This window comes from Grampus griseus (genome assembly GCF_964374135.1).
Source record: "Grampus griseus genome assembly, chromosome: 13".
Lineage (NCBI taxonomy): Eukaryota > Metazoa > Chordata > Mammalia > Artiodactyla > Delphinidae > Grampus > Grampus griseus.
The window spans coordinates 49084614-49099063 of record NC_139007.1 but is presented as its reverse complement, the minus strand read 5'-3'; the positions used below and the strand labels follow the sequence as shown (position 1 = coordinate 49099063).

The window sequence follows — 14450 nt, the reverse complement described above, 5'->3', positions numbered from 1 at the left end:
ACCGACTTTATGAAGAAATGGCTGAAAAATGCAATGCAAGTTTGTAAATATATGTGTATATGTATCTATACATGTATATAATGTATACATAGACATATAAATAAATATAAAAATATATGAAATAAATTGTATATATTTGTAAATAGATAGCCTGAGTACTTTGATGGGAATGCATCACAGTTTTAGATATGAATTTCTTATGGATTTCCCAATTTCACTTATTAGTAACTAGAGCTTAGATTTGGGTTATTTAACATTAACTTAGAAAAGTGGATTAGGCAAATACCAAGAGCTGACAGACTAAATAAACCTTTTTGATGTTTTAGAGTCATTGACTAAATCCAAGGATATATAAGCATATTGAAATATACTTAGTTTTAAAATGTAAAGCATTTATTACTCATGTACTCATCCATGTATTTATTCTTTCATGCAACATCCATCTCCATTATTCCATAAGGGATTCAATATGTCACAATTACAAAGTGTTAATTTTATTCCTTTATCTTGGAAGGAAGGTATATCATACTGCCTTTATTGAGTTTTTATCTTTCTATAGTGTTTAATGTTCTAACTTTTTAACTTACATAAAATTTGCAGTAGCTTGTTATGCCACCATGGTAATTTTGAAGTAGCAATTTAGAGCAAAAGATTTAGATGAATTTGATTGGTTTTAAATTAGCTGCATGTTCATTAATTCTCAATTTTTCTCTTTTATGCAGAGGTACCTACCTATTGACACTATAAAATCTGGCATTCATCCAGTATATTTTTGCAGCACTCACTATATTGAAATGCTACTGAAAGCAGAGGTGCCACTTGTATTTTCAGCTTTTCACATGTCTGGTTTTGCACCATCACAGGTAATCCATAGGAAATAGTATTTCTTCAACTCCAAGATCTCAGTGTATTTAAAGAAAATTACATTCTCATCAAATATAGGAAATACATTGAAATTAATCACGTCATTTTTGTAAGTAGTCATACGTCTCTATGTGTTTAAATCTTTAAACTGGCTTTTTTCCCCCAGGTCTTTTATAACATATAGGTTTGCTTTATTGTAGATCCCTGGCATTCACGGATGTTGAGTTCTGTTTCAGCTATTCAAGTGATAGACATTCTGAAAGTCTATGACATGTAGCTTTTTTTTTTTCAACATCTTTATTGGAGTATAATTGCTTTACAATGGTGTGTTAGTTTCTGCTATCTAACAAAGTGAATGAGCTATATGTATACATATATCCCCGTATCCCCTCCCTTTGCGCTTCACTCTCACCCACCCTATCCCACCCCTCTAGATGGTCACAAAGCACGGAGTTGATCTCCCTGTGCTATGTTGCTGCTTCCCACTAGCTATCTACTTTACATTTGGTAGTGTATATATGTCCATGCCACTCTCTCCCTCCATCCCAGCTTACCCTTCCCCCTCCCCAAGTCCTCAAGTCCTTTCTCTATGCCTGCATCTTTATTCCTGCCCTAACCCCTAGGTTCTTCAGAACCTTTTTTTTTTTAATTCCACATATATATGTTAGCATACGGTATTTGTTTTTCTCTTTCTGACTTACTTCACTCTGTATGAGAGACTCTAGGTCCATCCACCTCACTACAAATAACTCAATTTCGTTTAGTTTTATGGCTTAGTAATATTCCGTTGTATATATGTATCACATCTTCTTTATCCATTCATCTGTCGATGGACACTTAGGTTGCCTCCATGTCCTGGCTATTTAGATAATGCTGCAATGAACATTGTGGTACATGACTCTTTTTGAATTATGGTTTTCTCCAGGTATATGCCCAGTAGTGGGATTGCTAGGTCGTATGGTAGTTCTATTTGTAGTTTTTTAAGGAACCTCCATACTGTTCTCCATAGTGGCTGTACCAATTCACATTCCCACCAACAGTGCAAGAGGGTTCCCTTTTCTCCACACTCTGTCCAGCATTTATTGTTTGTAGACTCTTTGATGATGGCCATTCTGACTGGTGTGAGGTGATAACCTCATTGTAGTTTTGATTTGCATTTCTCTAATGATTAGTGATGTTGAGCATCCTTTCATGTGCTTGTTGGCAATCTGTATATCTTCTTTGGAGAAATGTCTATTTAGGTCTTCTGCCCATTTTTGGATTGGGTTGTTTGTTTTTTGGATATTGAGCTGCATGAACTGCTTGTATATTTTGGAGATTAATCCTTCGTCAGTTGCTTCGTTTGCAAATATTTTCTCCCATTCTGAGGCTTGTCTTTTCGTCTTGTTTATGGTTTCCTTTGCTGTGCAAAGGCTTTTAAGTTTCATTAGGTCCCGTTTCTTTATGTTTGTTTTTATTTCCCTTTCTCTAGGAGGTGGGTCAAAAAGGATCTTGCTGTGATTTATGTCATAGAGTATTCTGCCTATGTTTTTCTCTAAGAGTTTTAGAGTATCTGGCCTTATATTTAGGTCTTAATCCATTTTGAGTTTATTTTTGTGTATGGTGCTAGGGAGTGTTCTAATTTCATTCTTTTACATGTAGTTGTCCAGTTTTCCCAGCACCACTTATTGAAGAGGCTGTCTTTTCTCCACTGTATATTCTTGCCTCCTTTATCAAAGATAAGATATCCATACTGTGCGTGGGTTTATCCCTGGGCTTTCTATCCTGTAACTTTGATCTGTTTTTCTGTTTCTGTGCTAGTACCATACTGTCTTGATTACTGTAGCTTTGTAGTGTAGTCTGAAGCCTGGGAACCTGATTCATCCAGCTCTGTTTTTCTTTTTCAAGATTGATTTGGGTATTCGGGGTCTTTTGTGTATTCCATACAAATTGTGAAATTTTTTGTTCTAGTCCTGTGGAAAATGCCATTGGTAGTTTGATAGGGATTGCATTGAATCTGTAGACTTCTTTGGGTAAGTATAGTCATTTTCACAATGTTGATTCTTCCAATATAAGAATGTGGTATATCTCTCCATCTGTTTTTCTAATCTTTAATTTCTTTCATCAGTGTCTTATAGTTTTGTGCATACAGGTCTTTTGTCTCCTCAGGTAGGTTTATTCCTAGGTATTTTATTCTTTTTTTTGGAGTAATAAATGGGAGTGTTTCCTTAATTTCTCTTTCAAATTTTTCGTCGTCAGTGTTTAGGAATGCAAGAGTGTTCTGTGCATTAATTTCATATCCTGCTACTTTACCAAATTCATTGATTAGCTCTAGTAGTTTTCTGGTAACACCTTTAGGATTCTCTGTATATAGTATCAATGTCATCTGCAGACAGTGACAGCTTTACTTCTTCTCTGATCTGGATTCCTTTTATTTCTTTTTCTTCTCTGATGGCTGTGGCTAGAACTTCCAAAACTATGTTGAGTAATAGTGGTGAGAGTGGGCAACCTTGTCTTGTTCCTGATCTTAGTGGAAATGGTTTCAGTTTTTCACTATTGAGAACAGTGTTGGCTGTGGGTTTTTCATATATGGCCTTTATTATGTTGAGGTAGGTTGCCTCTATGCCTACTTTCTGGAGCGTTTTTATCATAAATGGGTGTTGAATTTTGTCAAAAGCTTTTTCTGCGTCTTTTGAGATTATCCTATGGTTTTTCTCCTTCAGTTTGTTAATATGGTGTATCACATTGATTGATTTGCATATACTGAAGAATCCTTGCATCTGTGGGATAAACCCCACTTGATCAAGGTGTATGATCCTTTTAATGTGCTGTTGGATTCTGTTTGCTAGAATGTTGTTGAGGATTTTTGCATGTTTGTTCATCAGTGATATTGGCCTGTAGTTTTCTTTCTATGTGACATCTTTGTCTGGTTTTGGTATCAGGGTGATGGTGGCCTCGCAGAATGAGTTTGGGAGTGTTCCTCCCTCTGCTGTATTTTGGAAGAGTTTGAGAAGGATAGGTGTTAGCTCTTCTCTAAATGTTTGATAGAATTTGTCTGTGAAGCCATCTGGTCCTGGGCTTTTGTTTGTTGGAAGATTTTTAATCACAGTTTCAATTTCAGTGCTTGTGATTGGTCTGTTTATATTTTCTATTTCTTCCTGGTTCAGTCTCGGAAGATTGTGCTCTTCTAAGAATTTGTCCGTTTCTTCCAGGTTGTCCATTTTATTTTCATATAGTTACTTTTAGTAATGTATCATGATTCTTTGTATTTCTGCAGTGTCAGTTGTTACTTCTCCTTTTTCATTTCTAATTCTATTGATTTGAGTCTTCTCCCTTTTTTTCTTGATGTGTCTGGCTAATGGTTTATCAATTTTGTTTATCTTCTGAAAGAACCAGCTTTTAGTTTTATTGATCTTTGCTATTGTTTCCTTCATTCCTTTTTCATTTATTTCTAATCTGATCTTTATGACTTCTTTCCTTCTGCTAACTTTGGGGTTTTTTGTTCTTCTTTCTCTATCTGCTTTAGGTGTAAGGTTAGGTTGTTGATTGGATATTTTTCTTGTTTCTTGAGGTAGGATTGTGTCGCTATAAACTTCCCTCTTAGAACTGCTTTTGCTGTGTCCCATAGGTTTTGGGTCATTGTGTTTTCATTGTCATTTGTTTCTAGGTATTTTTGGATTTCCTTTTTGATTTCTTCAGTGACCTCTTGGTTATTTAGTATGTATTGTTTAGCCTCCATGTGTTTGTATTTGTTACAAATTTTTTTCTGTAATTGATATCTAGTCTCATAGCGTGGTCAGAATAGATACTTGATATGATTTCAATTTTCTTAAATTTACCAAGGCTTGATTTGTGACCCAAGATATGATGTTTCCTGGAGAGTATTCCATGAGCACTTGAGAAGAAAGTTTATTCTGTTGTTTTTTTGGCGGAATGTCCTATAAATACCAGTTAAGTCCATCTTGTTTAGTGTGTCATTTAAAGCTTATGTTTCCTTATTTGTTTTCATTTTGGATGGTCTGTCCATTGGTGAAAGTGGGGTTTTAAAGTGCCCTACTATGATTGTGTTACTATCAATTTCCCCTTTTATGGCTGTTACCATTTGCCTTATGTATTGAGGTGCTTCTGTGTTGGGTACATAAATATTTACAGTTGTTATTATGTTCTTCTTGGATTGATCCCTTGATCATTACATAGTGTCCTTCTTTGTCTCTTGTAATAGTCTTTATTTTAAAGTCTATTTTGTCTGATATGAGAATTGCTACTCCAGCTTTCTTTTGATTTCCATTTGCATTTTTAATGGCGATGATAATATCTCCTCCATAAGGCTTCTGTAAGGATTAAGTAGGGTAACTAAGGGCAAGAATTCTCATCACCACTGTGTATCTGGTATGTGAGATACTGTATCTTATCTAACAATTAGCGTTCTTGTCTCTGCTTTGGGGTACTGGGAAGGTTTAATGATTTTTTGAGGGCCTGGAATTGGAAATGTCATATGCAGTAGCCACAGATGTCTCCCTCCTGTGCATGGTTAGTCCTTCATTGGTGGAGTGTGGATTGTTTCTTCACTATGTTATCAGGCTCAAGTTTAATATTGTAGAACTTAAACCTTTTTTCTAATTTTAGAATCTTTAGGTCAGAGTCCCAGAAGGTAGAAATACTTAATCAAAAAGATATGAACACTTTTAAGGCTCTTGATGCATATTATCAAATTGCTTTGATTTTTCTTCTAAGAAAAATGAAGAGACTTTCTGTCCTTCAGGACCATGTATTTGGCTTTTTTAAAGCTAATTGCTAAATTTTTAAAATTTGGGAGGTTGGGGAGTTTTTTAAACATTAATAAGGTTGATTATAATTCCACAGCTTTATTAATTAGATGTATCTTTTTATTAATTGCCCACCTGTCTTAGTGTTTCCTATTAACTTGTAAATAGTCTTTAAATGTAACTACCACTGTCCAAATCTCTTCAATTCTTGAGTAATAAATATTTTACGTATTTACTTTTGTAATATATTGGCCATTTACTTATTTACTATTGTATTTTACTTATTGTAACTTTATATTGTGTCTTAAAGTGGGGTAAGAGTAAGCCTATCATTTCCTTCCTAACTCTGTCCTTAAAAAGTTAGTTTAGCTATTTCTACCTAATGGTTCCTCTATGTGCACTTTAAGGTAATTTTTCCCAGTTCAAAGTGGGCATTTGAGTTTGAAATTTAGATTGCTATTATGTTAAACTATAGATCCTCACTGTACTCAACTTTCCTATCTAGGAACATGGTAAGCTTTGACATTTATTTTCTTTATGTTATATTTTACTAAAGTTGTAAAGCTTTTTCCAAAGAGGCGTAGTACATTTCTCATTACAGATATTTCTAATTAGTTTAGCTTGATCTCTTTTTCAGTTCTATTTTCTCTTTGGTTATTATTAATAACTAGTAAAGTCATTAGCTTTTGTATGTTAATTTGGTTATATGTTTTTTCTAGATTTTTGTTAATTTTTTCCTCCAACCTTCTAATATACTTTATTTCTCTTTCATTCTTTTTTTAATTATGTAATTTTTCATTAAGCATAATACCCTCCAGGTCCATCCAATGTTGTCCCAAATGGCAAAATTTTATTCTTTTTTATGGCTGAATAATATTCCATTGTATATATATGTACCACATCTTTTTTATCCAATTTATCTGTTGATGGACACTTATTTTGCCTCCATTTCTTGGCTATCATAAATAGTGCTGAATATGAACATTAAGGTGCATATATAACAAATCAAAAGCAGACTCACATATACTGAGAACAATCTAGTAGTTACCAGAAGGGAGAGGTTTGAGTGGAGGGGCAAAATAGGTGAAGGGGTTTAAGAAGTGCACACGACTAAGTAAGCAGGTTGTTAAATAAAATATACAGATCTCTAGAGTAAAAATAATAAGGTTAACTAGAATACAAAAAATTAAATGTAGTTAGAAATATATATTTGTTGATTACAGCATAGGAATTATAGTCAGTATTGTAGAATAACTTTATATGGAGTATAATCTGTAAAAATTATCAAATTACTGTGTTATACACCTGAAACTAATATAACATTTTAAGTCAACTATACTTCAACAGAAAATTTTTGGAAAATTTTCCAGTATAATACTAAGTAATAGTGGCTTACTTGTTTTAGACTTGAATGATTACTGGGAGTTCATCCAGCATTTCACCATTAAGTAGTAACTATTTATGGAGAGTATTTTTCCCTGTCATGCTATGGAAGAATCTTTCTAGTCTATGTAAGGTATTGAATTTTGATTTCTTTAATCACGTGAGAATGTTGAATTTTGTCAAGTTCCTTTATGGTTAAGATTATCTTGATCTTGGAACTTATTTGACCTGTTTATAGGACATGTTGATAGATTTTTTAATAGTAAACTATCTTTGCATTCCTTTGGATTTGTCCTACTGGAGGTCTTTTTCTTTTAACTAGACAGTATAGTTCCTGACATTATGATATGTGCCTTTATACTTATTTTGAAGAGACCTTATGTCATTTATTACATCTACTTGCATCAGGTTACTCTGCCTGCTGAATTTTAAATTTCCTGAAGTTTAATAAGAAGTCTAAATATAACAGAGGAATTGCATGTAGTGGAAAAGCCAATTCTTTCTGTGCCAATTCTCGCTCTTACTGTGTATGTACCTAAAACACTTCTGAGAATTTTGAAACAGAAAATGTTTAATTCTGCTTGGAAGTAGTTACTTAAATATTTACTATAAGCTCAACAATCCATTCTTTCTATTTTTTTTTTAATAATTCAAGCCGGGGGGCAGTATGTTCCTGAGAGTTCCTTGTGTCATTCTAGTCTTGATTAATATGATGTATATTGTCTAATATCTCCAATCATTTATTAAATTGCTAACATATAACCTTTAAGAATGGACTACTAAAAACTGTGGGGAAAAACTTTCAATACCTAAGGCCCCACTATATGAATTTGGTACCTCTTTATCATTTTGGCATCTCTTTAACAATTTGATATATGTTTATCAATTTGAAACTGCATACATGTAGCAGGTTTACCTAATAAAAACTACTGCATTATTTCTGAGTAGTAATGTTAGTATGTTTCTTAAATTTATCTAATGTAAAAATGCCTTTCTAATGGCTCCTTATGTGAGCTAATCATTTTGTGCCTTAAGTGTGTATCATTGCTTTGTTTATATTATTTGCCATTTTATTGCTAATTATGAACTATGAGAACAGCTTTTAAGTAACTAGGTATATGTGGTTAAGTAATTATTTGGGTACAAATTTTGTATTTCAAAGCTTATTTATTCTCATCTAATTAGGAGCGGTGGTTTTTGAAGTTGCGTATTTATAGACACTAAGGAATTGGTTGATTAATGAAGGAATTTGTGATCAGGTTGTTAAATAAAATATACAGATCTCTACAGTAAAAATAATAAGCTTAACTAGAATACAAAAAATTAAATGTAGTTAGAAATATATATTTGTTGATTAGAGTTTGAGTAACTGAGATTGGAAGGAAAATCAAAATTCAAATATATATTTTTTCTTTTTAAATGAACAGAAAATCACATGTTCTAACTAACTTTTTGACCAATTTTATTCTTTGGTTAAAAAAACCTTTATTGTATTTTAGTAATTTTCGTGCTTTAAGAAGTACCCTTTATCTTTAATGATTTATCTTTTTTTCCTTGGGGTCATGATTCTGCGTATCAGTGATTATTGTACTATACTGTGTCAGCAAGTGGGCTAACATGGATAATCCTCTGAATATATTTACCCCCACCATGAAAGCAGGATTAAAGAAAACTGTTTTATTATTTCATATTTTGTGACATAGTGCTTTTGTAAAATGCAAAATTATACAAATGTAAATCTAAATTTCAAGACTGGGAATGCCCCTTGTTCAGTCACATTCTTAAATGTGCATGTCCCCAAGCTTCCCCTTTGCTCACATTGTTGATGTTGCTACTTAAAATGATACCTTCTCCCTCCTTGTGCCCCATCTTTACTTGTCAGGTATTTATCCTTGATATCTGTCCAAATGGAAGCTTTTTGGATCACCTACAAGTAGATGATTCTGCTTTGAATTTGTATGCAGTTTCTGTATTATTCTTCTGGTAGAAATATATCTTTTTCTTTGTGGAATCGTTATTTGTGTGTTTACCTCTTTCTTACTAGTTGAAGTTCCTTAAAGGTACGTGTGCCTGACCTATCTTCAAGTCCTTTAAGTGTCTGACACAGTGTCTTGTCTAGAAGTGCAACAAAAATACTACCTTTTTATTTATAACAACTTTTTGCAGTATAAAAAGTGTGTTTCCAGATCTTATTTCATTTAAAATTTTAACTTCATGACAAATGGAGAAATTCAGGATCAGTGAAGTGAGTTAATTGACTTACTGATATCACCCTGATAGCGAGGACTTCACTTTAAACCACATCTTACTTTACTAATATTCTTTCTATGATGAACAAATAATGCCAGAAGAGCTGTTAAAAAGTGTCTTTGTATCATAAAACTTGATCATTTAGAGCATACCTATTTTGACTTAATCAGGTATCCATAAGTAATTGTTCTAACCAATGTTTTTACTTAAGAATTAAGTAAATATTTTGAAGATTTTTTTTATATCTAGATACAAGTGAGAATAATTTACCTCAGCTAAAATAATTATGTTTGTCTTAGTGTTGCATCTTAATGTGCTTTGGCATAAGCTTAAGTATGATTAAGGAGCAAAATTTTCTAGGAAGGCTATGGTACGTTTTGATGCATATTGTATAAGTGATTTTCCTCCCTCTTTATCCTAAAAAGACATTCAAATGTTTCAAATTATAATTCAGTGTAAGGAACATTGGTTTACTATAAAAACATAATTAGTTTGTTTCACTTTCTTTGTAGCCTATTCCATAAACTACTAATAATATTTTCTCAATGACTGTAAGGCCTCAACTGCTTGGTTTTGAAAATATAGTGTATTTTTGAGACTTATAAGAGGGAATTTGGCAGTATCTAGCAAAAACATATGTGCATTTACCCTTTCATCCAGCAGTCTCATTTATAGAAATCTATCCCAGAGATACACGGACAAAAATTTTGAAAATGTATGTGTACAAATATGTTTTTATAGCATATAGTATCAAAAGACTAGAAATAATGCAAGTGTCCATAAACGGGATTCTTGAATGAGTTATGGTTTATCCACAGGGTAGCCCTATGCAGTTATAAAAATGAATGAGAAGTACCTCTGTATATTGCCATGGAGTGATATACAGGATCTTTTGTTAAGTGAGAAAAAGGTGGAGACAAAAAAGAGTGTTTAGTACATTACTATTTGTATGAGAAAGGGTGGAGATATAAATACATGTACAAATATCCTTATATTAAAAATATGAAAGAATGTATCATATTTTGTTAAACGATTTCTTATAGGGATAGGGAAAAGAATAAGCTGAAGAATCAGGAAATATACCTTACTTTGTCTTTTTACTTTGGAGTCATTTAAATAGTTCATATAATAATATAAACACATATAATTAAATGAACCTAACAGTACCCACTTGATAGTATAACCTTATGAGGCACTTTATTTTTTTTAACCATTTTTAAATTATAGTTAATTTACAATGTTGTGTAAGTGATTCAGTTATACATACATATATATGTGTGCGTGTATATATATATATGTTATTTTCAGAATCTTTTCCATTATAGGTTATTACAAGACATTGAATATACTTCCCTGTGCTCTACAGTAGGTCCTTGTCATTTACCTGTTTTATATATAGTAGTGTGTATATGTTAATCCCAAACTCCTAATTTATCTCCCACACCTGCTGTTATCCTCTCTGGTAACCATAAGTTTGTTTTCTATGTCTGTGAGTCTCTGTTTTGGTAAATAAGTTCATTTATATTGTTTTTTTTAGATTCCACATATAAGTGATACCATATGATAGTTGTCTTTCTCTGTCTGATTTACTTCACTTAGTGTGATAATATCTAGGTCCATCCATGTTGCTGCAAATGGCATTATTTCATTCTTTTTTATGGCTGAGTAATATTCCATTGTGTATATGTGCCACATCTTCAGTATCCATTCATCTGTCGATGAACACTTAGGTTGCTTCCATGTCTTGGCTATTGTAAATAGTGCTGCAGTGAACATCGGGGTGCATGTATGTTTTCAAATTAGAGTTTTCTCCAGATATATGCCCAGGAGTAGAATTGCTGGATCATATGGTAGCTCTATTTTTAGTTTTTACGGGACCTCCATACTGTTCTCCATAGGGTCTGCACCAGTTTACATTCCCACCAACAGTATAGGAGGGTTTCTTTTTCTCCACACCCTAAAAGGCACTTTAAAGCACAGTAATTTGACTGTACATGCCAAGTAATACATTGTCTAAATGACAAATAAAACAGCAAAAATACTACTGTTTTAAGTAATTATATTGCTTGTGGTCATGTTAGTATTATTATTCTGGATTGTTATTTTTGTCATGTGTGGTAAATGAAATGAAAACTTAGTTTGTTTTAAAGCAAACACAGATGTAACATATAGGAATTTACGATGTGTTTTATCTTAAAATTTTTAAAGAGGGGAAACCTATACAGGAAAATGGACTTCAGACATATCAGCCAGTCAGAATTTTGAAGCTTTGATGAGTCTGGTTCATGTACTGCTTTTTTCCTTTTATGTATATTTGGAATAATTCCATAATAAAAATGTTAAAGAAAAAAGTTCATCATGTCTATTTGGACACATACTATTTCTTTTGTCCTGTTGGAGTCCTAGACTGTCAGCTGATTCGCAGACTATTTCATTTTATAAATATAGAGAAGTTACTTCCTTAACTCATGGTTCAGCATTCTTCCAGGGAAATAGTGTTTTAGAATTCTATTACAATTTAATAATTCTGGAGTATCTTACATATATAATAGCAATAGCAGATACAGTTCCTACCAAGTGAAGAAGGTCATATATTTAAAAAGTGTATGTCTCCTCTTTAAATATAAGTCCCATGAGAGCAGGAACTAAATGTCTTTTGTTCACAGAAGAATTATAACACTTGTAGATTAGGTACATAAATGTTCGTTAAATAATAAACATTTGTACCTTTGTTATAGAAAAACATTTACATAACACTTGATATATTTTCAGAGTGCTTTCAATTATAATCTCTCTTTTTCCTTTCCTAAATTTCCCATCTGTAGAAAAGGCTGGTATTATTCTCCATTTAATGGAAAAAAATAGACATTGTATAGAAAACACTGCATGAATGTTGCGTAAATGCCAGAAAATTGCCACTGCATTAGAAACTATGTAAATAAATAAGTAATTGCAGATTTAGGGGCAACTTTTTTTTTTTTTTTTTTTTTTTTTGCGGTACGCGGGCCTCTCACTGTTGTGGCCTCTTCCGTTGTGGAGCACAGGCTCCGGACGCGCAGGCCCAGCGGCCATGGCTCACGGGCCCAGCCGCTCCGCGGCATGTGGGATCTTCCCGGACCGGGGCACGAACCCGTGTCCCCTGCATCGGCAGGCGGACTCTCAACCACTGCGCCACCAGGGAAGCCCTAGGGGCAACTTTTTTTAACCAATATGGGTAAAGCTTTATGGATAAGTAAGTATTTTGACTTCGGATATCTTTGTTTGAATCATATAAAATTGCTAGGCTTAAAGGTCAAAATGAGCTGACGATCAACAGTTCCACACCATTCAACCTGTAGAATAGGCCAACTAGAAAGAAGATAGAAACCGTTACCCCTTCATTACTGTCGACTTGCTAGTCACCTATGAAGCTGACAACTGAATGGGAACTGCTTTCTCTGGCTACTTGGATCATTTGTATTAATTTTCACTCTTCGGTTGTTTCTCCTTCTTCATTCATCCAGAGTCTCTCATTTTCATTAACAAAGCGTGGCCCTAAGTTGATTGGTATTAGCATCTGTAGCAAAGAACAGACAGAAGCCTGGCAGCAGTGCATTAGGGAATTAAAAACATTTTGCTTCTAGTCAAAGAACCACTGACTCTTTCAAGCCATCTAGTTAAGTAGGAGCAAGAGAGAGATTTCCTCCCCAGGGCAGCTGAGCTATACTGTGTGGATACTTGATTAGGCAGTGGAAGTTGGTGATGAGCTTTGCATACCAACCTTCCCTCCAGGTCAAGATCTAGGAGAAGAATCCTGTTGCTGCCAAGTGAAAAGTAAAGTTGTGACCAAAGGAAATTAAATATATCCTTCCTGTTGACAAATATTGGATGTTCACAGATATATTTTAATTCAATATTGAGTTAACCCATGGGCTCTATGAAAAGATTTTGAAACATAATAGAAGGGAACATAATATTTGTAAAGGAAAATCCGATACCTGAAACAGAATTAAAGTTAAAAATAAAAAAAGAAAATATTTGGTCATGTATAGTTGGCATTATCAATAATAAGAAATATGACCAGAAAATGAGATGAAAAGATATGCCTATAATAGCCTGAAATTAAAAGGTTAATGGTTGACATGAGTAATGATGTATGGAAAACAAAAATTTTATGATACCATCTGGTATGGGCTGGTTTGTGCCCTTCCCTCCCTGCACCCCCCCTGCAAAATTCATATGTTGAAGTTTTAACCCTCAGTACCTCAGAATGAGACTGTATTTGGAGACAGAGTCTTTAAAGGGGTAATTAAGTTAAAATGAGGTCATTAGGGTGGGTCTGAATCCAATATTATCAGTGTACTTATAAGAAGAAATTTGGACACCAGACACGTACAAGAGAAAGACCATGTGAAAACGTTGGGAGAAGACAGCCATTTACAAGCCAAGGAGAGAGGCCTCAGAAGAAACCAACCTTGCCAATACCTTAACCGTGGGCTTCTCCAAAATCTAGAGAAGATAAATTTCTGTTGTTTAAGTCACCCAGTCTGTTACCTTGTTACAACAACCTCAGCAAACCAATACACCTTGATAAAGGCAGTTAAAAGCAGAAGCAGCATCCCTCTAAACTGAATCAGCGAAATAAAAGCAAATTTTAGAAACTGTTCAATAATATACTTTTTAAAGGTCAAAACAGTGGAACAAAAAAGGAAAATTTGTGTATGTGTACTTTATCTATGACAAAGTGAGATAAGCCTCCATATCTCCTCCGTTCCTTCCCACCTCTAAAGAACAAAACTATAGGGAAGAGAGGTTCAATCAAAGAAATCTTTCCTCAGTGGTAAATTGTAAATCATAAATTAAAAATATTGGAAAGTGTCTTAGTTTCCCAGGACTGTAGTATCAAAGTACTACAAAGTCAGTAACTTAAAACAACAAATTTATCATCTCACAGTTTTGGGGGATAAAAGTGTTGGCAAGGCTCTGTTCCCTTTGAAGGCACTGGGGAAAGAACTGTTTGAGGGCTCTCTCCTAGCTTCTGGTAGCCTTAGATATCTCTTGGCTTATAGATGCGTCACTCCAATCTTCTGTCTTCACGTGACATTCTCCATGTGTGTCCTTTCAACTTCTGCCTTCTGTGTGTGTTCAGATTGTTCAGTTTCCTTGATACCAGTCATATTGGAATAGGGTTCACCCTAATGACCTCATTTTCACTTGATTACCTCTGTA

General features: G+C 33.8%; 1 protein-coding gene across 1 annotated transcript in view; it reads left to right on the top strand.

Annotated features, from left to right (window-relative positions):
• Positions 1 to 14450, top strand: part of TBC1D32 (TBC1 domain family member 32) — a 184002-nt gene that overhangs the window by 158774 nt on the left and 10778 nt on the right. The window contains exon 32 of the mRNA XM_082669226.1: positions 723 to 863. Within this exon, the coding sequence (XP_082525352.1) occupies positions 723 to 863 (141 nt within the window). The remainder of the gene's footprint in view (positions 1 to 722; positions 864 to 14450) is intronic.